Source organism: Moschus berezovskii, chromosome 8 (genome assembly GCF_049115385.1).
Source record: "Moschus berezovskii isolate FMDL1 chromosome 8, NW_MosBer_1.0, whole genome shotgun sequence".
Classification (NCBI taxonomy): domain Eukaryota; kingdom Metazoa; phylum Chordata; class Mammalia; order Artiodactyla; family Moschidae; genus Moschus; species Moschus berezovskii.
This window is the reverse complement of record NC_142467.1, coordinates 68,634,729-68,655,786: the sequence shown is the minus strand read 5'-3', so window position 1 is coordinate 68,655,786 and position 21,058 is coordinate 68,634,729. Positions and strand designations below refer to the sequence as shown.

General features: G+C 58.6%; 3 protein-coding genes across 8 annotated transcripts in view; 1 reads left to right on the top strand and 2 right to left on the bottom strand.

The window, feature by feature from the left end:
• Positions 1–1,449: 1,449 nt before the first annotated feature.
• Positions 1,450–12,288, bottom strand: POLR2E (RNA polymerase II, I and III subunit E). Of its 2 annotated transcripts, XM_088838714.1 has the most exons (8): positions 12,101–12,288; positions 7,536–7,619; positions 5,643–5,817; positions 4,715–4,830; positions 4,284–4,364; positions 3,889–3,947; positions 3,698–3,776; positions 1,450–3,590 (listed from the first exon to the last, which is right to left on the bottom strand). In XM_088838714.1, exons 2-8 carry the CDS (start codon positions 7,590–7,592, stop codon positions 3,525–3,527), a joined length of 633 nt encoding a protein of 210 aa, XP_088694840.1. In that variant the 5' UTR covers positions 7,593–7,619; positions 12,101–12,288; the 3' UTR covers positions 1,450–3,524. The 2 variants fall into 2 exon arrangements, with proteins under 2 accessions (XP_088694840.1, XP_055285252.1); XM_055429277.2 differs by lacking the exon at positions 12,101–12,288 and having other exon boundaries at positions 7,536–7,754.
• Positions 12,289–13,025: 737 nt separating this feature from the next.
• GPX4 (glutathione peroxidase 4) lies at positions 13,026–15,405 on the top strand. The gene is made up of 7 exons (XM_055429051.1): positions 13,026–13,178; positions 14,151–14,245; positions 14,323–14,467; positions 14,597–14,748; positions 14,859–14,883; positions 15,024–15,083; positions 15,156–15,405. The coding sequence occupies exons 1-7, from the start codon at positions 13,095–13,097 to the stop codon at positions 15,186–15,188; spliced, it is 594 nt and encodes a 197-aa protein (XP_055285026.1). The 5' UTR covers positions 13,026–13,094; the 3' UTR covers positions 15,189–15,405.
• Positions 15,406–16,647: 1,242 nt separating this feature from the next.
• SBNO2 (strawberry notch homolog 2) overlaps positions 16,648–21,058 on the bottom strand; it is a 42,490-nt gene continuing 38,079 nt past the window's right edge. For all 5 annotated transcript variants that reach the window (XM_055429044.2, XM_055429043.2, XM_055429046.2 and 2 more), the window contains 13 exons: positions 20,715–20,846; positions 20,143–20,278; positions 19,877–19,989; positions 19,704–19,775; positions 19,499–19,607; positions 19,310–19,384; positions 19,051–19,194; positions 18,877–18,971; positions 18,715–18,807; positions 18,434–18,565; positions 18,175–18,251; positions 17,899–18,089; positions 16,648–17,817 (listed from right to left, as the gene is read on the bottom strand). In XM_055429044.2, coding sequence (XP_055285019.1) covers positions 17,330–17,817; positions 17,899–18,089; positions 18,175–18,251; positions 18,434–18,565; positions 18,715–18,807; positions 18,877–18,971; positions 19,051–19,194; positions 19,310–19,384; positions 19,499–19,607; positions 19,704–19,775; positions 19,877–19,989; positions 20,143–20,278; positions 20,715–20,846 — 1,857 coding nt within the window. In that variant the 3' untranslated portion in view covers positions 16,648–17,329. The remainder of the gene's footprint in view (positions 17,818–17,898; positions 18,090–18,174; positions 18,252–18,433; positions 18,566–18,714; positions 18,808–18,876; positions 18,972–19,050; positions 19,195–19,309; positions 19,385–19,498; positions 19,608–19,703; positions 19,776–19,876; positions 19,990–20,142; positions 20,279–20,714; positions 20,847–21,058) is intronic.

Below are 21,058 nucleotides of genomic sequence, written 5' to 3'. Positions count from 1 at the left end.
CACTGTCCAAGACAGCACACCCAGGCTCTGCCTCCATTCCTACAGGTTTATCCTGGAGGGCCGGGGATGGCTAAGCAGAGACCCAACTACTCACAAGATGAATGACATGGATTCATACCCCATCACCGTAAAACCTGCTAGGCCTCCCTTTCTGACAGGACAGCCCCCCAAAACAGCAGTCCTCCACAAGCTTAGGTAAGACCAGCTGTAGTGGTCAGAGCTCTGCCCCTGCCTAAGCTTCCTAAGAGCCCAGAAGGCAGCCTGCAGTTTTGCAAACAAAGATAAAGGTCCAGGCTGTACCCTCTGGTTGCATGTGACCTGAGGCCACTTCTGCCCTGCGGGGCAGCAGAGTTGAGTAACTGCAGCAAGGTCACCTGGCCAGCACGGCCAAGACACTCACCCTCTGGCCTTTACAGAACAAGTGTGCTGACCCCTAAGTTTTTAAAACAGAAGAATGAGTGAATAGATCTATGAACACTTCCAGGTGCTCCGCAAGGCAGTGGGGCTCTCCACTTCTCCATGGCGGAGGTAAGATAAGCACCCTGCTCCAGGCACCCAAGTGCCTGTGAGGATCCTGGCATGGCCTGCAAAGGGTTCTGGACGTGACCCCACCAAAGGACTTTAACAGGCTGTGCCATCTTCAGGCACAGCCTGACCCAGGCTCACAATCAGGGGAAAGGCCCCACTTCCTGAAGCTCTGAGGCTGGTGTCTGGACCACTCAGGGACTTGCAGGCAGCAGAACTGATCCCCAAGCAACAAGCAGGGGTTGGGGGGCCCCAAAGGAGAGCTGGTACCGCTGGTGGAACATCCACACCTCACATCTGAGGCCCCGCACCTGTGGACAGGCCTGTACCCAGCCCCTGCCACTAAGCCCCCAACCAGAAGAAAAGGAGTTTTCAGGGAATCGATGCACTGATTCTAGAGTTCATTAGCAAGAGTGAAAATCTAACAACATCCAAGACTAAACTACACGTTTACTGTTTCTGCCATTTTAACCTGCATAGTTCACAAGCACAGCACATTCACACAGTTGTGCAACCATCCCCACCATCATCTCCAGAACTTTCTCATCTTCCCAAACTGAAACTCTGGTCCCCAGGAAACACCAACTCCCTCTCTCCTCCTAGTCCCTGGCCCCCCCAGCACCATCTACTTCTGTCTCTGTGGAACTGACTGCTTAGAGATCCCAGGTAAACGGAATCAGACAGAATTTGTCCATCTACATCTGGCTTATTCTGGCTGAGACAGTTTTGGAAAACCACAAATGTCTGTTTTGGAGAAAGGGGAGACCTGTTTACCTGTTAAGATGTACTGTAAAATTATGATTTTAAAACCTAAGTTTTGGGGAGGAAATGTTCAAGAGGGAGGGGGCATATGTATACCTATGGCTGATTCAGGTTGATGTGTGGCAGAAACCAATACAGTATTGTAAAGCAATCATCATCCAATTAAAAATTAAAAAAACACTTAAATTTATTATCAATGAAAAGAGGATCTCAACACAGACTCACGCGGGTCTACGCGTTCACTACAAGAGCGTGGAAACTCAGGGCAGCACCACTGCTCATTAAACAGCATCAAGGGCATCATCTGTCTGTGGGAAAGTGACCACTCCAGGTCACACGCTGCCCAGGAGTAAACCCAGAATGTGAGACCCACAAATAAAGACTACAGGGGGATGGACATCCCTGGGGTCCAGTGGTTGAGAATCCACCTGCCAGCGCAGCAGGCGGTGGTTTGATCCCTGGTTGGGGAACTAAGATCTCACACATGCCACAACTAAGACCCAAGGCAGTCAAAAAAGAAAAACACTACATGGGGACATCTAAGAAATATAAAACATGGGAAAACCGTTCTGTAATTTGTGCCTGGGATATATAAAGCACCCCTAAAACTCAGTAATGGAAGACAAATAACCCAGTTACATAAGAGGCAAAGCACCTGTGCACAGACACATATCTGAGGCAACCCACAGGCAGCTGGCAAGCCCCGGGCTCGCTATCACCAGCACCTGGCAAAGGAACTGGAACCACAGTGCCACCACTGGCCACCCTGTGCCCCCTCCCCGTCTCCCAGGCCATAAGAACCTTGCAGTGCTGGCAAGGAGGTGGAGACAGTAGGACCTCTATGTGGGGCTCATGAAAGAGAAATGGGGCAGCCACAGGGAAGACAGTCTGACAGCTTCTCCAAAGGGTGACCAGAGCTTCTGCAAGACCAATTCTACTCCAAGGTACACACCACACCCAGAAAAATAAATACAACCACAGCACTGTGTACCTGGACACTCACAGCAACACTATTCATAATGGAAACAAGCTGGGTCCATCAACTGAAGAAAAAACAGTGTCCCTCCACACACGGGAGCACCCCTCCGCCAGGAAAAAGAGAGAAGCCCTGACACTTGCTGCCACGTGGACAGACCCTGAGACCACGATGCTCAGGAGAAGCCAACACAGAAGGACACACACGGTGTGATTCCACTGATGGGAAATGTCAGAACAGGCAGATCGACAGAGTTAGTGGTAGTCGGGCTGGGGTGACTGATAACAGGATGGGGCTTTATTTTAGAGTGATGTTGACTGTGGCGCACAACTGTGCATGTACTAAAAATCACAGAACCGGGAATTTTAAACAGGTGAACTGTATGGTATGTAGATCGCATGTCAACGAAGCTATTAAAAATACAAACAGTGGCACTTAGCCTGGGGAGGGAGACCTCTGAAGTCAGTATAGAGGAAAACTAGGTAGTCTGACCCCCAACTTCTATGGAAGAAGAGCACCAAGAAGCAAAGCTAGAGGGCATGCTGGAGCCCCACCCCTGCCACCCCTCCAGGGGAAGTGGGTAGTGACCCTGTGGAGTGGCCTAGAGCCTGAACAAGGCTGCTCACAATAAACCCAGTGTTGTTTTGCCTTGGTCTTCAGATGAGTGAACTTATTACTCAAAATAGCTTTACTTCTTTAAGATGCCCAGGATTCCAAAGCAACCAAATCCCAGTTTCCGTCTCACCGCTACTGTCCTCAGAGCCCTTGGACAGGCATCATCAGGACCACTGTGGGGAACACAGCAAGGGGAGGCCTGAGGATGCCGGGCCACCCTGAGGTGTCCTGGCCCCTCTAGAGGCACTGTCAGCTGGGATCCAGGGCCAGGGCTTGGCATCCAGGAGAGGCTGCAGGGACTTTCAGCCCAGGAAAGGCAGATCCAAAGCCCAAGGCAAAGCGCCCTAGGATCCAGGGAGAGCAGAGGCAAGGTTCCCAAGGCAACCAGCTCCCACACTTCTGGCTGGGAGCGGCGGGGGTGGGGTGGGTTGACAGGGTAGTCACGGCGTCTCTGTCCCCCAGGGGACATGCTGGGAGAGAAACCGGCAGTTAGTCATGTGATCTGTGACTGTTCATCCCAAAAGCTGGGCACAACCAGGCCGGAACTGGGGCTGCCTCCAGAGAGGGAAGTGGTGTGGTGCGCTCACAGGAGCGGGATGAACACCATTGCCTGGCCCCTCGATGGCAGCTGTCTGTCCACAGGCAGCTACTGTACCAGCCGGTAGGTGATGTACCTGCCCGCAGTCTCACTCGGCCGGATGATCTTCACCACCTAGGGGCAGGAAGCAGAGCTGGAGCAGTGCAGGAACAGCAGCCAGGGGTTCCCTCCACCCTGCGCAGAAGCCCTGGCTCTAGTTCCACCCTGGGAGGGCTTCTTACCTGTCCACGCTTTATCCCAAAGTACCGCGCCACAGGGTCTCCTGCCTGGATCCTGGGCAGCTGGTTCTCTCGGAGTTTACTGGGTAGCAGGTCAGGGAAAAGGCCTCGCTGGACTGAATGGGGGTCTGGGGTCGGGGTGAAAGGCAGGGTTGGGAGAAGAGCTGGGCCCAGTCAGGGGCCAGAAAGGATACTACCGGGCCAGCAGCTCCGTTACCTCTTCCTTGGTCATGACCACATGCTCCGGGACCAGCTGTGAGAAGAGAACCCAGTCTCCATGGGACGACAGACCTCGGGAGCCCCCAGGAGAGGGGTACAGTTTGGGCTCCAGGTGTCTGCGCCAGTCCTAACTCTGGGTGTCTGGAGCCTACACCCCCGCCCTGCAGATGGGCCACAGGGCACAATCCTGGAAGCCGGGGCTCCAGGGGAGATAGAAACTGCACCCTGCCCCCAACTCCTGACTGAAGGCTGGATTGCCCTACCTTCTTTCCACACTGGGGCGCCCCCGGACGTCAGCTGTTCCTAAAAAGGTGAGGGGCTGGGGGGGTGGGTCTCCAGTCTCATCCCACCCAAGCCCCCGCACCCGTACCTCGTGCTCTGTGATGTTGATGAGCAGCTCCTGCTGCAGAAACTGCTCCAAGATGTACTTGGGTGCCATATCAACCAGGGACTGGAAGAGACGTCAACCCTCAAAAGTGCAGCAGGGGTGGCCGCCCGCCCCTGTGTGGCCCCCAGGCTCGCCCCAACCCAGTTCCTCCTGGTGGGCAGCTGGCACCCTGGAAGTAGAGCAGGGTTTACCCTTGTGGCTCAGGAAAACATCTCACATCATAAATTGGGAAACCCCACCCAACTCCGCCCAGGCTCTCAGCACAGTAATAAGGCCTTGGTCTCACATCAAGAAAGGTGAGCACCTGTCAGGATGCTCCCAGGGTTGCTGGGAGCTAGTGTGGCAGCCGGTCCCTGGGCCTGGGGTCAGACGTGCTGGCCAGGCTCCATCCCACCCCAGCAGGGCGGGCTTACCTGCTTGGCAGAAGGTGTCATGCCCTGCTGCACCACAATGAGGGCACGCGTGATGTTCTCCTCCTGCATGCGCTGACAGTACACCTTGATGGTCTTGATGCCCACCTTGGGCTCCTCTGCAGGCAGAGCACAGGCTGGTCAGAGGTGCGGGGCCCCTTCCTGTCGGGCACCCAGGTTCTAGCCTGGCTCTGCCAAGGCACTGCAGTGCCACTCCCACTCTCGGGCCTCAGCCTCCCCATGTGCAAAGCAAGAACCAGGGAGCTGGTTCCCAGAAAGGGGGGGCTGGCTGCCTCTAGGTCACATGGGAGCTGACAGGTGCCCTGGGCCCCCTGGACCTCAGGGACCTCTTCTGGAAGTGGGGTCTGAGAGTCTGGGCTTGCCCAGGGCTCAGTGGCTCTGAGGTTTAGGAAGCCCTGGATTAAGTGGTTTAGTCTGGGGGTTCATGACACAAGGGTTGGGGTTTTCAGAGGTGAGCTGAGGTGAGATGACCCGGAGAGCATGGTCCTGCCAGACATAGACCACCCATCTCCATGCTGCAGCAGTGGGGGGTCCTCATGATCTTGGCAGCACACAGGGCCTGCCACAGAACAGCTGGACTCTAGAAGCCCAGCAGGTCAGCGTCTAAGGCGGCCCCAGCATCTGTGTGCGGTACGTCCGCCCCTCAAGCTGCTCTCACTCTCCATTCCACTAACCCACTCTGCCCCTGAAGTCCCTCTGCTGGAGTCCTGGCCCTAGAATCTCAGAATGAAACTGTATTTGGAAATGTGATCTTTAGGCCCAGAGAGAATGGCTGGGTGATCAAGAAGAGGGAAGCTGGAGAAGGGGTCCCCACAGCAAGGAGGGCAGGTGACAGAAGGATGAGGGTGGGTGCATGACTCTGAGGTGCACAGCAGCTGGCTGCTGTGAGCTGGCCCTGAGCAGCCCTCACCTGGGAAGAAGACAAACATCTGGTCAGTGGGGTCGTCGTTGTGGGCCACCAGCACTGTAAGGTCCGTGCGCCTCGGCCGCCCTTCACTGGGCTTGTCCCCAAACTGGGCCTTGAACTCCTCCAGAGTCTGGTCCAGCTCGTCCTGGGTCACCAGGTAGCCACGGTCATGGCACAGCTGCAGAGAGAAAGGGCAGGTGATCGCACAGTGGAGATGGGACAGCAGCCAGAGCTCCGGTGGGTGAGGCCACTGCAGAGGAGACTGGGGAAAGGCCTGGGATGCAAGGGGGGATGTTGAGTCCAGAGCCAGGCCCCAGGGCGTAGGTCTGACAGGTACAGCAGGCCGGGCGGGTGTTGGCTGGGAAACCAGGCGAAAGCCTGAGGCCCAGTAGTTCGAGGTCCTGCTCAGAAACTGGGGCTCTGTGAGCACACAGACTGGGTGAGGACCCAGGCAGAGAAAGGAAGGTTGGAGCTGCCACCCAACCCTGCCCACATCCCCCGCCAAGTCTCTATTCAGAGACCTGGGTCCTCTCTCCCGCGGCCCCAACACCATCAGGTAGAAGCGCAGCTACTCCAGCCCTGTCTTGGGGCGCTCTGCCAAGGGTTGGAGAGGCTGGGTCACGGCCCAGCCTTAGCTCCAGCACGATTCCTAGGAGGCTGGGTGCTCTTAATCAAGGTCCCAAGTCTTTGTGGCATCACACTTGACCCCTCTCACAGGGTGGCTTAAAGCATGTGGTACACAGAAAAAGCTGGTAAGACTGCTGTGACACTGAGACCGAGATGGTGGGCAAGGCATCTAAATAACCACCAGACAGCGGTCAGACCGGCCCACCAGGGTTCCTTCCACCGTCAAGAACCGGGGATTCTGCGTTATGCACTTAAGGTGGTGCTGATGAGACAGACTGGGAGCTGGGACCCTTTGCAGCAGCGCCTGCACTGGGACAAACGTCTCCTCCAGCAACAGAATACCCAGAAACTATGCGGGACTAAAAATAACTGTGCACTTGCCCAGCTGGAGCAAATTACAGACAAGAAAAAGTCAAAAACTCCACTGCCACTTCTGAGGTGCTGGGAGCAAAAGCTGGTTACCAGGCGTGATCCCTAAACACAGCACCACCCAGAGGGTGGGCAGACCACCCAAGTCATTACTCTGGCATGACCCCTGGACCCGCGCCCACCCTCACCCCATTCAAGACGAACTAGGAAGGGCGCCTGTTGCTTGTTTTCACTCCCTCCTGCTGCAGCATAAGCTCCAACAAAGCCTTGCCTGAACTTCTAGTCTGCTGCTACTGCTGCGAAGTCACTTCAGTCGTGTCCGACTCTGTGTGACCCCATAGACGGAAGCCCACCAGGCTCCCCCATCCCTGGGATTCTCCAGGCAAGAACACTGGAGTGGGTTGCCATCTCCTTCTCCAATGTGTGAAAGCGAAAAGTGAAAGTGAAGTCGCTCACTCGTGTCCGACCCTCAGCGACCCCACAGACTGCAGCCTACCAGGCTTCTCCATCCATGGGATTTTCTAGGCAAGAGTACTGGAGTGGCTTGCCATTGCCTTCTCCGGAACTTCTAGTCTGGCCTGTTATCAATTCTTATGATTAATAACTTCAAGGATCAGGGGCTGTAACGCCACAACTTTCCAGGAACACAAACACACGGCGGCCCAGCGTCTCCCGCCTTCCCTCCCTCCAGCTCGAGCGAGATCCTGACCCCCTCTAGTGGGGCTCTGGGGCTCGACGACTCCGCTCCAGCCACGCAGCCGCGGGTGGAGAGTCTCGTCCCCATCAGCGGGCCCTAGCACCCGCCGTTCACGCCTCGGTCGCCGCATGCCCAGTTCGTCTGGCGCAGCCAGGCCCGCCCTCACCGCGTTCTCCAAGAAGGGCGGCCCCGGCGCAGCTCACCTGCATGATGGTCTTGCGGATCTTCCACAGCCGGTATGTCTCTTCCTCGTCGTCCATGATTGCCGCCGCTCTCACACACTGCGCCTACGACAGGAACGACCCGCACCCACTGTGCCTACTCCGAGTCCTGATCAGGCCCCCAACACGTCGTCAACCCGTGCAGGGCTGTCGCAGGCGAACGCCTGAATACAGCGACCTTCGGGAACGGCACTGCCAAGGGCAGCCCTAGCCTTACTAAAGAGGCGGTTGGTTGCGTGAGAAGCTTTCAAACAGCACCGCCCACTCACCCCTCGGAAGTTCTCGCGATGCTTTGACCGCAAGGCCTCTCGGGAGTAGTGGTTTTTCTCAACGTCAGTCTGGAGAGTGTTTACAATCTGGAGAGACTAAGGAGATGTGAGCGGAGCCTCGGTTTTCCGTTTTGTACAATGGAAAGAATAAAGTGTCCCCCATTTTAGAGGGTCTGAAGAGATGCTCCTACTTGGGAGGAGTTTGGTATAGTTCCTGGTGCTTACGAAATGCACCCATCTCTCTTTCCCCCCTTTTCTGTCCCCTGAGCCCCAGCCCAGCCCCTGCTTGGATACCCCAAGAGTGCACAACCTCTGCGTCGGCTCTTCCCCTCCGAGTTCGTTCAGGAAATTTGCTCAGGCCTGCTCATCCCAGCTTACTTGTGTCAGTAACGTCTCATTAAGTAATATATTAATTCAATGATTCAATATTTAATGAGGAGCCAAAGGGACAGGGAACAAAATAGACCAAGCATCCTTACATGCCAGGGAGAGACAGGACAGAAACAGTGTACATAAGTAAATGATACAGCGTGTCAGAAGGAGACAGTGCTGTGGAAGAAAAAATAGAGCAGTCTCAAATGTGGTCAGGGAAGGTTCCAGCAAAAACTCAAAGGGTGAGAGGGTAGAAGCCCTGGGGATGTCGAGGAAAGTGTATCAGGTGGAGGGTACAGCGTGTGCAAAGGCGCTGGGGCCTAGTGTGTTGGCAGCAAGGAGGCCTGTGGGTCAGGTGGGGCAGATCTTGGGAGCCCTTGCTGGTTGGGTTTGAGAAGTTTGTGTTTGCAGCCATTTTCAGCATCTCCGCAGGGCAGAAACAGGGAGACCAACGAGTGGGCTAGGGAGAACCGTCCTGGCCAGAGATAGATGAGGCTTCAAGTGAAGGGTAAGCTGTGGGCAGGTCCAGGGTGTCCGGAAGGCAGCGCTCACAGGATCTGTAGGTGGACAGGATGTGGAAAGACACAGAGACAAGCAGAGGAGGAAGAACAGACTTCGGTGGGGAGAGGTAGGAGGCAGATTAGGAGCAGATCTTGGACATGTGAGCTGGGGACTCTACAGGGAGACATCCAGAGGACAGTAGGGTACAAGCCTGAAACTCAGGATGAGCTTGTAGTGGAGACTGACGTGGGTGTTGTGGGCGTACAGTGCAGACTAGAGTTGAGAGTCTGATGAGGTCACAGAGCGCGTTGGAAGTCAGACCTGAGCCCTGAAGCTGGGAGGAGGGGAGGAAACGGCAGAAGGCAAAGAGATGTGGTTACCTGGGCTCCAGTGCTGGCTGTGTGACCTGGGCACATTACTTAACCTCTCTGTACTTCAATGTCCCCCTCCCCCTTTTAGAACAGGGGCAAGAACAGCACCCACTGCATATGTACTTGGCTGAAGATTGCAGGGTGGTGGCACTACCCAAGTGTTCCTGAAACAGAATAAAGGGTGGGTAGAAAACAGGTATCCTGGAACCAGGTGAAGGAGGTATCTGGAGGAGAGGGGATGGAGCAGCTGTCAAAGCAGGTCTGAGGACTGAGCAGGGGACTGGCCCAGGGGCCACTGTTTGGGACCACAGAGGGCAGATCCAGGGAGGGGGCCTTTATGAGAGGAAAGAAACTGGAGATGTGAATGAAGGGGGAGAAAGAGAGGCAGGCTAGAGTGGGTTTTATTTATTTTTGGCTGCATTGGGTATTAGCTGCTGAGCACAGGCTTTCTCTAGTTTTGGCAAGTGGAGGCTACTCTCTTTTTGTGGTGCACGAGCTTCTCATTGAGGTGGCTTCTCTTGTTGCTGAGCACGGGCTCTAGTGTGCCTGGACTCAGTAGTTGTGGCGCACAGGCTTAGTTGCCCTCCAGCATGTTAGATCTTCCTGGACCAGGGATCGAACCCATGTCTCCTGCATTGGCGGGTGGATTCTTAACCACTGAACCACCAGGGATGTCCTAGAGTGAGTTTTAAGACAGGAGAAAGAGTGTCTATCTAGGTGATGGGCATATCTGAGTAGGGGAGGGGGTAGAACTGCTGGAGGTTCCTGAGGGCAGCCTGGACATTACCGGGGGAAGGGTCCTGGTGTGGGTGGCAGGGGATGTTAGGTGACCTTGCTGTTCCTTGGGGCAGGGAAGAGGGGAGAATGGGCTCACAGGAGCAGGTGGGCCCCACCCCATAGCTCATGAATCAGAATTCTGCCTGTCCTCAGCAGAGGACTGCGTGACCTCAGTAATGGTACATGGAGTTGCAACTTTCTCCTGGGAACCAGCCACCAAGCAGCTCTGCCAACTGGCAGAGCCCAGGAGTCAGAAATCAGGCCACCACCCCCACACTCCTGGCTGGGGATGTGAAATCCAGCAGCAGCTGTGGGGAAGACTGGCAGCTCCTTTTAACACCTAAAGTGACCATATGAGCCAGCAATTCCACTCCCAGGTGCATGCCCAGGAGAAATGAAAACATACGCCCACGCAAAAAGTCTTGTACGGCAGCAAAAAGCCAAATGGTTAGACAGCACAATACTCATTAATGGATACATGGGTAAACACAATATAGTCCATTCATATCATAGGATATTACTCACCCATGAAAAGAAGCACTGACACACACTATAATGTGGACGAACCTTGAAAACATGATGCTCATAGAGAGAAGCCTCACACAAGAGGCCACCTAGTATATGACTCCATTGATGTGAACAGTCCAGAACAGGCAAATCCACACAGACAGAGTAGATTCATGGTTGTCAGGGGCTGAGGTAGGGAGATGGAGGAGACTGGTAATGGGGACAGGGTTTCTTTTTGAATGACATAAGTGACACAGAAAGCAAAGAAGTGCTAATTCCACTCATAGGAATTTTAACAGGGTCAGGAAATAGATGGTGGGTGCCAGGGGTTGGGGTGGGTGACTACAAATGGGGATGGAGTTTATTTTGGGGTGATAAAGAATGTTCTGGAATTGGATAGTGGTGATGGTCCCACAACATTGTGAATATTCTAAAAATCACTTAACTGTATGCTTTGGTGAAAATGGTGAATTTTATATTATGTGAATTTTAAACTCAGTTAAAGGCCACCACAGGGGAGCCTTCCTGGGGCTTCACCAGATTCCACTGCCTTCTCTGTAAGGAGAGGAATGTTTGGACAAGCAGTGAATCCCCAGGCACAAAGCCCTCCCAAAGCCAGTGGAACCATAGCCAGCAGCTCGTCCTGCCCCCTCTGCTCTCACTGTAACTGGTATGAAGTCAGGAATGGGGTGAGACCTTGCCATGTCTCCCCTGTAGTGGGCTCCAAGGGGAGGGGGAGTCATCCTAAGCTATTTTCCTGGAAACCCTCTAGTAACCAGTCAGAGGGTGGCCATCTTCATGACAAAGTTAAGATCCCAGCATAAGGGAAACTAGGAACAGCTGTGTCGTTCTAAGGGCCACTCAGACTGGCTGGTGTGGGCGTTGATACCCTTGCTGCCCGCCCCCCACCCTGGGCAGAAGTGAGGGGGTATTTCCTGAGGAGTGAGATGGCTAAGCTGAGACAATGAGGGATCCAGCAAAGATGTGACCTCAGAACTCACCGGCTCTGGTTGATCAGGCTGAGAGGCAGAAGTACATGAAGGCTGTTGTGCAAGACAGGAGTGTGGCAACCTGGCCCCAGGGATCCTGTCCCCTTTGCGACCAAATCTGGCCTACTAAGCCTCCTGGGGCAGGCCTAGGTTGCAGGGTGTGTGTGTGTGTGTGTGTGTGTGTGTGTGTGTTTGTCATTTCTAGCTTTTTTTTTCTCACCTTTTCCCCTGGAAACACCCAATCTGGCCACACTGTGCTCTTAGATGGCAACCATGGGGTAGGTCTCAAGCTGGAAGTGGGCCTGGGGTAGCATGAGCAGTTGCGTGTGTGTGTGTGTGTGTGTGTGTGTGTGTGTGTGTCTGGCCACACTGTGCTCTTAGATGGCAACCATGGGGTAGGTCTCAAGCTGGAAGTGGGCCTGGGGTAGCATGAGCAGTTGCGTGTGTGTGTGTGTGTGTGTGTGGCCTGGGGTAGCATGAGCAGTTGCGTGTGTGTGTGTGTGTGTGTGTGTGTGTGTGGCCTGGGGTAGCATGAGCAGTTGCGTGTGTGTGTGTGTGTGTGTGTGTGTGTGTGGCCTGGGGTAGCATGAGCAGTTGCGTGTGTGTGTGTGTGTGTGTGTGTGTGTGTGTGTGTGGCCTGGGGTAGCATGAGCAGTTGCGTGTGTGTGTGTGTGTGTGTGTGTGTGTTCCCAAAAGTCCTGCCCCCAAGACCTCTGCAGAAACGTCCACGGGGAGGATCCAAGAAGAAGAGAGAAACTGACCAGCAGCACAAGCTGAAACCACCCTCCTGGCCGCAGGTCAACGTCCTTCCACGGCTGGGGGTTGGGCGGCAGCCAGGCGGGACTGTGGAATTCCGTGACTCAGGTCCCGAGAATGGGGTGGGCCTGCTCTCCGGGCGGTGGCCCAACGCCTGAGCCTCGAGTGGAAATGCACCAGGAGCCAGATTAGCGGGCACTCTGTCCCCAACCGCGTGCACTCGTGCTGCGTCACGTTGGAAGTGACAACAGATCTCTCTGGTCTTGTGTTTTCCTTTCTAAGCACACACCTGCGCTTCCGCTCAGAGAAGGGGGCGGGACCACAAGGTAACTGCCGAAGCTTCCTTTTCCCCCCGGGGCTCACGTGTCACTTATATAAGCGGCTAAGCCTTTGCTGTCCCAGGGCGGCGACCTTAGGCCGTGCGCTCATGGCGCACCTTGCGGCAGCGCCACCGCCATCCGGGCCTGTCGCCGCCGGTGACCTCCAGGCCCTCGTAGCGACGCCGCAGCCCGAGTGGGGGTAGTCCGACGGCCAGCGTGGTTTTATTTACATTTTAAAGAAACAAATACGTTTTCAGTAAGCTGAGGCATGTTTTCTGAGAGTTCGAGCCAACTTTTCCCCCCACCACCCGGATCCCCTGCCACGGGCTTCCAGTAGTATCTCAAGTTGTCTGGGATCCTTCAGTGCGTATAACTGTCCGCAACCGATCTCTGCGCCGCTTGCGTGGACGCGACCGCCCGTCCGCGCACGAGTTTGCGCAGTCACATACAGCAAAAAAAAAAAAAAAAAACCGCAACCCGGCCCAGGCCCCGCCCCGCCAGCCTCACTCCGGCCTCCCATTGGCTGGTGTGGGCACGCGTCTGCGACGCCTGAGCATCCGACCAGTGAGAGTGTTTCTGGGCGTGGCGTAGGGCGGGGAGGTGAGGCCCGCCGGCGCGCGTCCATTGGTCGGTTCGGCGAGGGGAGGAGCGCTGCTTTCCCGGGCCCCCCACCGCCGAGATGAGCTTTAGCCGTCTGTACCGCCTGCTTAAGCCAGCGCTACTCTGTGGGGCTCTGGCTGCGCCGGGCCTGGCCAGCACCATGGTGAGTGCGGCGCCGCCGGCTGGCCAGTGGGGCCGTTGGGCGGGCGCGCGACCTGCCTTCTGGCGACCTTTTGCGGGGGGCGCCGGCCGCCCTCTCCGCGGCCATCCGGACCGTAGCTGGAGCGCGGGCGGGGGTCACGGTCCGAGTCTAGGTCGGGAACCGAGGCGGCGTCAGGGGGGCCGGGGACAGGGCTGGGCGGTCGGAACCCACGGTTAGAAGCCCCTGGCGCGCACAGGCTGCTGTATGGGGGCAGCTGGGGCTGGCGCCGTCGGTCTCTGGCTCCCCGACTGCGGCCTGGAGAGCAGGGGCAGCTGAAGGGGTGGAAATCCGGGATCACGCGCCGCGGGTCGTCACTGCCCCTCCCCCTCCCTGCGCGCCCCGGGGCCCCTTGCGGTGGCGTCACAGAGGAGCGGCCTGGCGCCCTTGGCTACCGGCCCTTTGTCTCCGGGGCCCGGCGCTCAGTGGGCACAAGTTCAGTCAGAGACCTGCGGGCATGGGCCGCGCAGCCGCCTGCTCCCCGGGTCGTCGCGGGCAGCGGCGCCGGTTGCCGGCCGGGCGACGGCGCCGAGCCCCCCGAAGGCGGAGGGCTCGGATATGCCGTCGCAGAAGGGCGCGCCCCCGGCGGAGGAGGCCATCTCCTGAGAGCTCTGGGCTGGCGGGACCCCCCGCCGGGGAGAGCGGCGGCGCCACCGAATCCCAAGACCCGGTGCGCACGGAGGCCCCCACACCCAGCGGCCTTCCCCATCCGCTGGGGCACCTGGCAGGGTCCCGAGCCCTTCCTAGGTCTCAATGACTGCGGCCCAATGCTCCCTGTTGTACAGGGGAGCCTTTGAGGAGGAGCCTCACATTTTGCTTAGTCCCAGGGCCCGGGTTTTTCTCCCTTAGGTATCCTGGGCTGGGCGAATGGGCCGAGCGACTGCGGGCGCCACGCCCCGAGGTCAGTCGGCCGCTCAGCCAGCCCTTGCCTTGCAGTGCGCATCCCGCGACGACTGGCGCTGTGCTCGCTCCATGCACGAATTCTCAGCCAAGGACATCGACGGGCGCATGGTTAACCTGGACAAGTACCGGTGGGTCCTTGCCCACTTGGTGAGGGCGGCGGGGGTAAGGTCGTGGCCCTGACCTGACTGCCTCATCCCGTCTCCAGGGGCCACGTGTGCATCGTCACCAATGTGGCCTCGCAATGAGGCAAGACTGACGTAAACTACACTCAGCTGGTCGACCTGCACGCCCGATACGCCGAGTGTGGTTTACGGATCCTGGCCTTCCCTTGCAACCAATTTGGGAGGCAGGTGAGTCGTGGCTGGCCCTGCGTGTCCCTTTGTGCGGGCTGGGGAGAGGAGCTGTCTATGGAAGCGGGGACTGAAGGGGGTACAGGCCCCTCTCCACTCACCACCCGCCCCCAACCCGGGTCTACACAGGAGCCAGGAAGTAATGCGGAGATCAAAGAGTTCGCCGCTGGCTATAACGTCAAATTTGATTTGTTCAGCAAGATCTGTGTAAATGGGGACGACGCCCACCCTCTGTGGAAATGGATGAAAGTCCAACCCAAGGGGAGGGGCATGCTGGGAAAGTGAGTTGGGGGCTGGGGGAGCGGGGAGGACAAGGTGGCTTCCCCAGGGCAGTGGAGGGGGGATCTGCAACTGCCAAGGGATTCCTCACAACCTCATGCTTCTTTTGTAGTGCCATCAAATGGAACTTCACCAAGGTAAGGGGGGGTCAAGGGCCCTGGCGGGGTGGACAGACACAGCCACCAGCCACAGATGTGCTGCTTTGAGACTCCAGAGCCATGGGCATGGCAGGTGGAGGCCACTGGCTCATCTCAGCCCCACGGTGGCCTCCTTGCAGTTCCTCATTGACAAAAACGGCTGTGTGGTGAAGCGGTATGGTCCCATGGAAGAGCCCCTGGTAGGTGCCTGTCTGGGGAGCCCACTGGGGGGACTCAGGAAAAGGCATCTCTCACCCCCTTCTCCCCCACAGGTGATAGAGAAGGACCTGCCGTGCTACCTCTAGCTCCACAAGGTGCTGCCCCTACCCAAGCCTGCTGCCTGTGTTCCGAGGAGCCTTCCCCCGGTGCCTATGATGGTCTGTCTGAAAACCAGCCCTTGGTGGGGCAGACCTGAGAACCTGGCGTGCATTCCTGCCGGAGGAAGATCCCTTGGCCTGGCTGCGGCTTGGCAACCCCACCCCTGGCTGCCTTGTGGGAATAAAATGTACAACACAACACAGATTGGCTTGCTCCTGACTTTTGCTAACCCAGGGCTCAGGGGCAGGTGTCATCAACCCCCCAGGCTGAGGGGGGTGGGGGCAGGTGTGAGGTGGAGTTCCTTCAGGGTTCAGAGGGCTGCACCTGTCCTTCTGCCTGGGGTTGTTAATCTCCTCGGCCCAGCCGAGCTGGTCCTGGGGGAGCTAATGCCTCCTCATTGGCTACTGCTCTCAACCCAGGTGGCCTTGGTCTCCTCTAGTGTACCCAGGTGTGGGAGATCAGGGGACCTGGGCTCGTGACCCTGCCACTGGAGGCCCGCTGCACCCAGGCTGGGCATCAGGCCAAGCTGCTTTGGGCACCGAGCCATGCCTGGCAGGGCCTGCTCACCATGCTGGCCTTGCGATGAAGAGTCCGGGTATCAGGCTCGACCATGGGCTTCACCTGGCGGATGCAGCCCCACTCCCCGAGATGGGCTGTGGGTGGGTATAGCCTGCCTACTGCTCAAAGGGGCCATCCTGTGAGAGTAGGGGGGCGGATGGACAGCTGTAGAATGGCTGAGCTGGCTCCCCTCCTGCCCCCACCAGCCAGGAAGATCAGCAGCCTTCCCCCAGGAGTGGGGACCTACAGGGGGAGGGTACTGGCTGGGTCTGGGTGGTGGGTCAAGAGCCACCTCCACCACCCTTGGCTGCTTCTAACAGGTCTCCTGACTCTGCTCCCTAGTCCCTCTCCAACTTCCAGGCCATGGGCTGGTTATCCCGTCCTGCCTTCCAGACCGAGCCCAACTCTTGGACTCTCCTGTCCCTGGGCTGCCCTGCCTGCCATACCCAACACTATCTGGAGCAGACCTGGGAAGAAACCAAGGCAGAGATGGCAGTCAGTTCAGATCAAGGGGTTCTGAGGAACGGGACTCAGCATCACCAAGAGGGGCCCAGTGGAGTCACATCTCTAGTAGGCAGGGAGCAGGGCATCTGGTCCAAGGCTCCAGGGGCTCGGTATAGTCAGTTCAGAGGCAGCTGGCCTGCTGCCCAGGTGCCAGGATCACACTGGACAAAGGGCCTGGTGGGGTGGGGTCTCCCCTAGCCTGGCCCCAGGCATCCACATGGCCAGGCGCCATCGTGGGTGAGATGAGCTGGCAGAGATGAGGGTCAGTAGGCACTGTGACCTCACCCACACCCCACTGGGAAGGAACATGCAGAGCACCCATCACCACTGACTCCCCTCCTGCCCCGCTGCCCTGCAAGGTCGCAGCAGCAGACAGCCTGGGAAGTAGTGAAAAGGCACATATATTTAAAAAAGATCTCTTTACATATATACACTTGAATTAATTATAAATACACATAGAAACCAGGGGGCCAGCCACCAGCTCTGCAGGGATTCCAAGCCCCTGAGAGAGGTGGCTGGACAATAATTTAGGGCACAGAGAGCAGGGAGGGGTTGCATATATTAAGAGGGGATCTGCCCCTTGGAGCCCCCCCAGAGGCGGTGGGGCCCTGAGCACCTGGGGTTTCCTGAGTTTCCAGCTCTTGGGGCCACCCAGTTTTGTGGATGTCAGGGGTACAGGCCTGACCAGGCCTTGTAAGGTGGGTGGGGTGGAAGCCCCAACCCAGGCCTGGAGGGGGCAGTAGAGGATAGAGGCACAAAGAAGGGCCGCCACCCCAGGCCCTGCCTGGCCCCCAAGTATCCTGAGTGGGGGCTGCACTAGGTCACTGCCCACCAGGCAAGGCCTCGGAGGGTCCCCCAGGGCAGACAGCATTTTGGGGGTCTGCGCAGGCACCGGGTGGGAAGGCACTACAATGGAGGCCTCGGGAGGCTGGACGAGGGGCCCCTGGCCCTGCTCCTCTCAGTAGTCGGCTGGGGTCCTGGCCCTGCTCGGCTAGCCACCCTCTTCCCTGTGTAGACGGCAGCCTATTACGGATAAATAAGTTTCGTTTGGGAAGGATGCCTGGACCTAGGAGTTGGGAAAGGGAGGGCTGAACTGGATGACGCTCTGCCGCTCTGGTGCTCCACCGGCCGGTGCGCCTACCACACCTGCACCCAGAGGGCCCAGAGGGCCCGGCGGCTCGGCGGGTGGCGCGGCGTTGAGGGAGCGCAGCATGTCCTCCAGCACCTCCTTGAAGTTGATTTCGCAGCCCTGGTGCAGGAGTGTCACGGGGTCAGCCGGGGCGTCGGGGGTGTCGGGGGTGCCCAGCAGCTGGCCGCCGGGGCCGGGGCCCAGGGCCGGGAAGGTGAAGGGAGAGGGAGTGGGGAAGGCCTGGGCCGGAGGGCTATATGTGAGGTCCAGGACCTCCCCAGGGCCAAAGGGCAGAGCAAGCGGGCGTGGGGTGGGCGGTGGTGCGAGAAGACCCCGAGTGCGTGCTTGCTTGCGCTTCACGTCAGCATCCATCAGCTGCAGCTCCTGCAGGACGCGGCGCACGCAGACCTCCGGGATCTTGATGCCTGCGGGGATGGGAGCATCAGGGCCTGCGGGGCGGGGCTGAGGCCACCCACCTCCCCCAGCCTGCCGGTACCTTGACTCACCAACTTGCTTCTTCTTGTCCTTGGTTTTGAGGCGCACGATCTGCAGGTAGCTGCTGCTGGTGACATCGGCCATGACGGCAGCGATGCGGCCCCACACGCGCAGCAAGGCCCCGCACAGCATGTAGTGGTGGCGCAGCCGCAGGCCCTGCGCGCAATCCTTGCCCTCCTGCACCAGCCGGCAGTGCCGGTTCCTGCGAGGGACCGCGGCTCACACCAGCTGCCACGCAAGCGGGCGTGTGCCCCCAACAGTCCCCCCAGGCCACCCCGGGCCCTCACCACGTGGTGTGGCTGCAGTGCGTCAGCGAGAAGGTGTAGCTGCTTTCCCAGGGCTCCCTGGCCTCCTCTGCCGTCACCTGCGGACACAGTGGATTGAGCCCCTGCACGATCCTGTCTCTGCTCCCCAGCTGTTTGGCGGGAAACTGCGGCGCAAAGGACCCAGGGCTGCTCATCCCCCACCTAGCGGCCAGGGTGGCCTGGGGGCTGCTGGATGTCCAACTGGAGCATTAAGGGCACAGAGGGGGCCCCGGAGACCTACCCGGTGGAACCTCCGGCTCAGGCTATCCAAGGACTCTAGCTGGCTCTGCCGCCCTATGTTGGGCTTGTACACGGTGAAGAGCTTGCCGCGGTTCTGCTGGGCCAGCAGGCAGCTGGGCTTGCTGCCCCGGACCTGGATGGGGCAATGCACGGGGGCGTGCCGCATATCCGAGAAGGCATGTCAACCGAGAGGGCGAGAGGATGGCCACCGCCCTCCCCTGCCAACCCACCAGCCTGGGTCCTGCCCCTGGAAGAGCGTTGGGGGCTTGCTGGAGGACCCACCTTATAGGAGAGGTAGAAGCCATCATGGGTGCCTGTCAGCTCCAGCGACCGGGCGTAGGCCTCTTCCCACTTCAGGCCACGGTCCACACTGATCTGCGGGCACGCAGGTGTCAGGTGATGGGAGGGGCGGTGGGTGGGGCGGGGCGGGGCAGGGCTGCTCACCTTGTAGAAGACCACCTGTCCGTCCTGCGGGTGCCCAGGTGCCAGGAACACCTGCTGGCTCTCCTCGTAGATCTCATCGATGCCAGGAGCCAGGTCTGCGGAGGGCAAGTGGGTGAGCAGGGTGAGCGGTGGTCTGGGGCCCGGCCCAGGGGAGGGTGTCCCCACAGGGCTCACCCAGGATGCCCATGTCGTATTTGCCCTCCCTCTTGTCGGCGGCGATAAGGTGGTCAAAGGTGTCGGAGAAGTACTGGAAGAGCGCGTTCTGCTTGTGCACCTCCAATCCCAGGATGCGGTTCAGGAACTTGCTGATGGAGCAGTCTGCGGATGGCAGGGTGCCTCAGGCTGTGTCCAGGCGGCCTCCCTGTCTTCCCCCTCTTCCCTCATATCAGGCCTCCCTCCCCATCCTGGAGGTGCCAGCCAGCGAGGGACTCACCTTTCTCCACGTCCAGGCAGCCGGACCGGGACTCACGCCCGCCAATACCCACTGACAGCAGCCCCTGCTTCATGTCTGCGGGGAGGGAGAGCCTCACACGACTGCTGGCCACAGACTACCGGGGCTCCCCCTCACCGCCAGTGTCTCCTGTACCCATGGTGTGTATGTGTGGGGGGTCTACTGGCTCACCACGGAAGAAGGCGGCATCCCCTCCAGGGTAGCCCTGGGGCAGTGGCACCTTGCTCTCCGTCTGGCTTAGGATGGTGGTGAGGACGCAGCTGAGTGCCCGGGCACCATACTGTGGGGAGGGCCAAGGGCCATGTTAGAGACTGGGGCACCCCAGGTCTCAGCACCCCGGGAACACTCCTCTCCTGGGCCCCACCTCCTCAGGTACCTTGTTCTCAAAGTTGTACTTGCTCAGGTCCCGGGACTCAGTGGCACGGCGGTCCCCGTGGGTCAGAGCCCCCTGCCCAGGATGGGAGGCCGTCACATGTTACTCATGTGTTGCTCCTCCCTGGCCCGCCCACCTTGGGGAGCTACCAGCCCACCCCCTGCCTGCAGGCTCACCAGGCTCTCCAGCCGCTTGGCCACAATGGAAGCAAACCTGCGCTCCCCTGCCAGCTCCGAAATGAGGAAGATGTACTCTGGCGCAGAGACCTGGTTGGAGCGGTGGGTCCGGCCTGGAGGCAGAAGGGGTGTTTAGGGACCAGGTGTAAGTCGCTTTAGTCATGTCTGACTCTGTGAGACCCCATAGACGGCAGCCTACCAGGCTCCCCTATCTCTGGGATTTTCCAGGCAAGAGTATTGGAGTGGGTTGCCATTGCAGGGCTCACCAAACTGCTGGATGGCTCGGTCAGCACTCCAGGGCAGCTCCAGCGTCATGTGCACCCGGCGCCGCTGGTTCTGGACGCGGCGGTCAGCTTGGAGGGAGACACCAGAGCTGGAGGCCTCTGAGATGATGGCCACAAGCTGGGACGCAGGGTTGGGGATGGGTCAGAGGGACGGCAGGGCGGGCAGCCTGCTCCACCTTGCCCCACACCCCATGTGCCCTGGGTTAACTGGAAGCATTCAGGGTGACCCACTCAGGAAGGTCAGGTATGTGTGTCCCTGAGGGGCCTCTGTGGGCTTACAGTAGAGTCTGGACCATCCTGAGTCACCCCCAGTCTGCTGGCCCTGCAGACATCAGCTCCCACGGGGTGGCTCAGCATCAGCGGGCCAGGCGCTGACAGAGGGCCTGGACGACTCAAACTGAAAGTGGGACTGGTGAGGGCTAGGGGGCCCCACTCAGGCACACAAGCACAGCACACACCCCGACACACAGCTGGTGGTCCTCCAGCCAGTCTATCAAGAGCCCTGGCCTCTCAGCCCACATGCAGCCACACATGGGGTGCCCCAGGACCCCCACCTTCTCCCCACTCATGAAGCGTTCCTTCTCCCTGAGGTTCACGTGATCAATGGAGAGACCCTGCTCCGCTCGTGACTCAAATGCCACCGTCCCATCAGGTCTGGACACTACGCGGCCCTTCCTGCCAGTCATCTATGGCCATGGTAGGGAGAAAGAACAGGTTGTCAGTTTCCCCATCTGTCCCCCCACCTGGCTTCTGGGGCTCCTGGGTGTGAGTGGGTGATGGGGGCTGCCAGAACCTAGCCTCTCCCTAGGCTCGGGTACCCATGGGGTCGTCAGCAGACACGGTCACTACATCATCCTGAGTCTTTTTATTGCAATCTGACCACATAGGGCCAAGATAG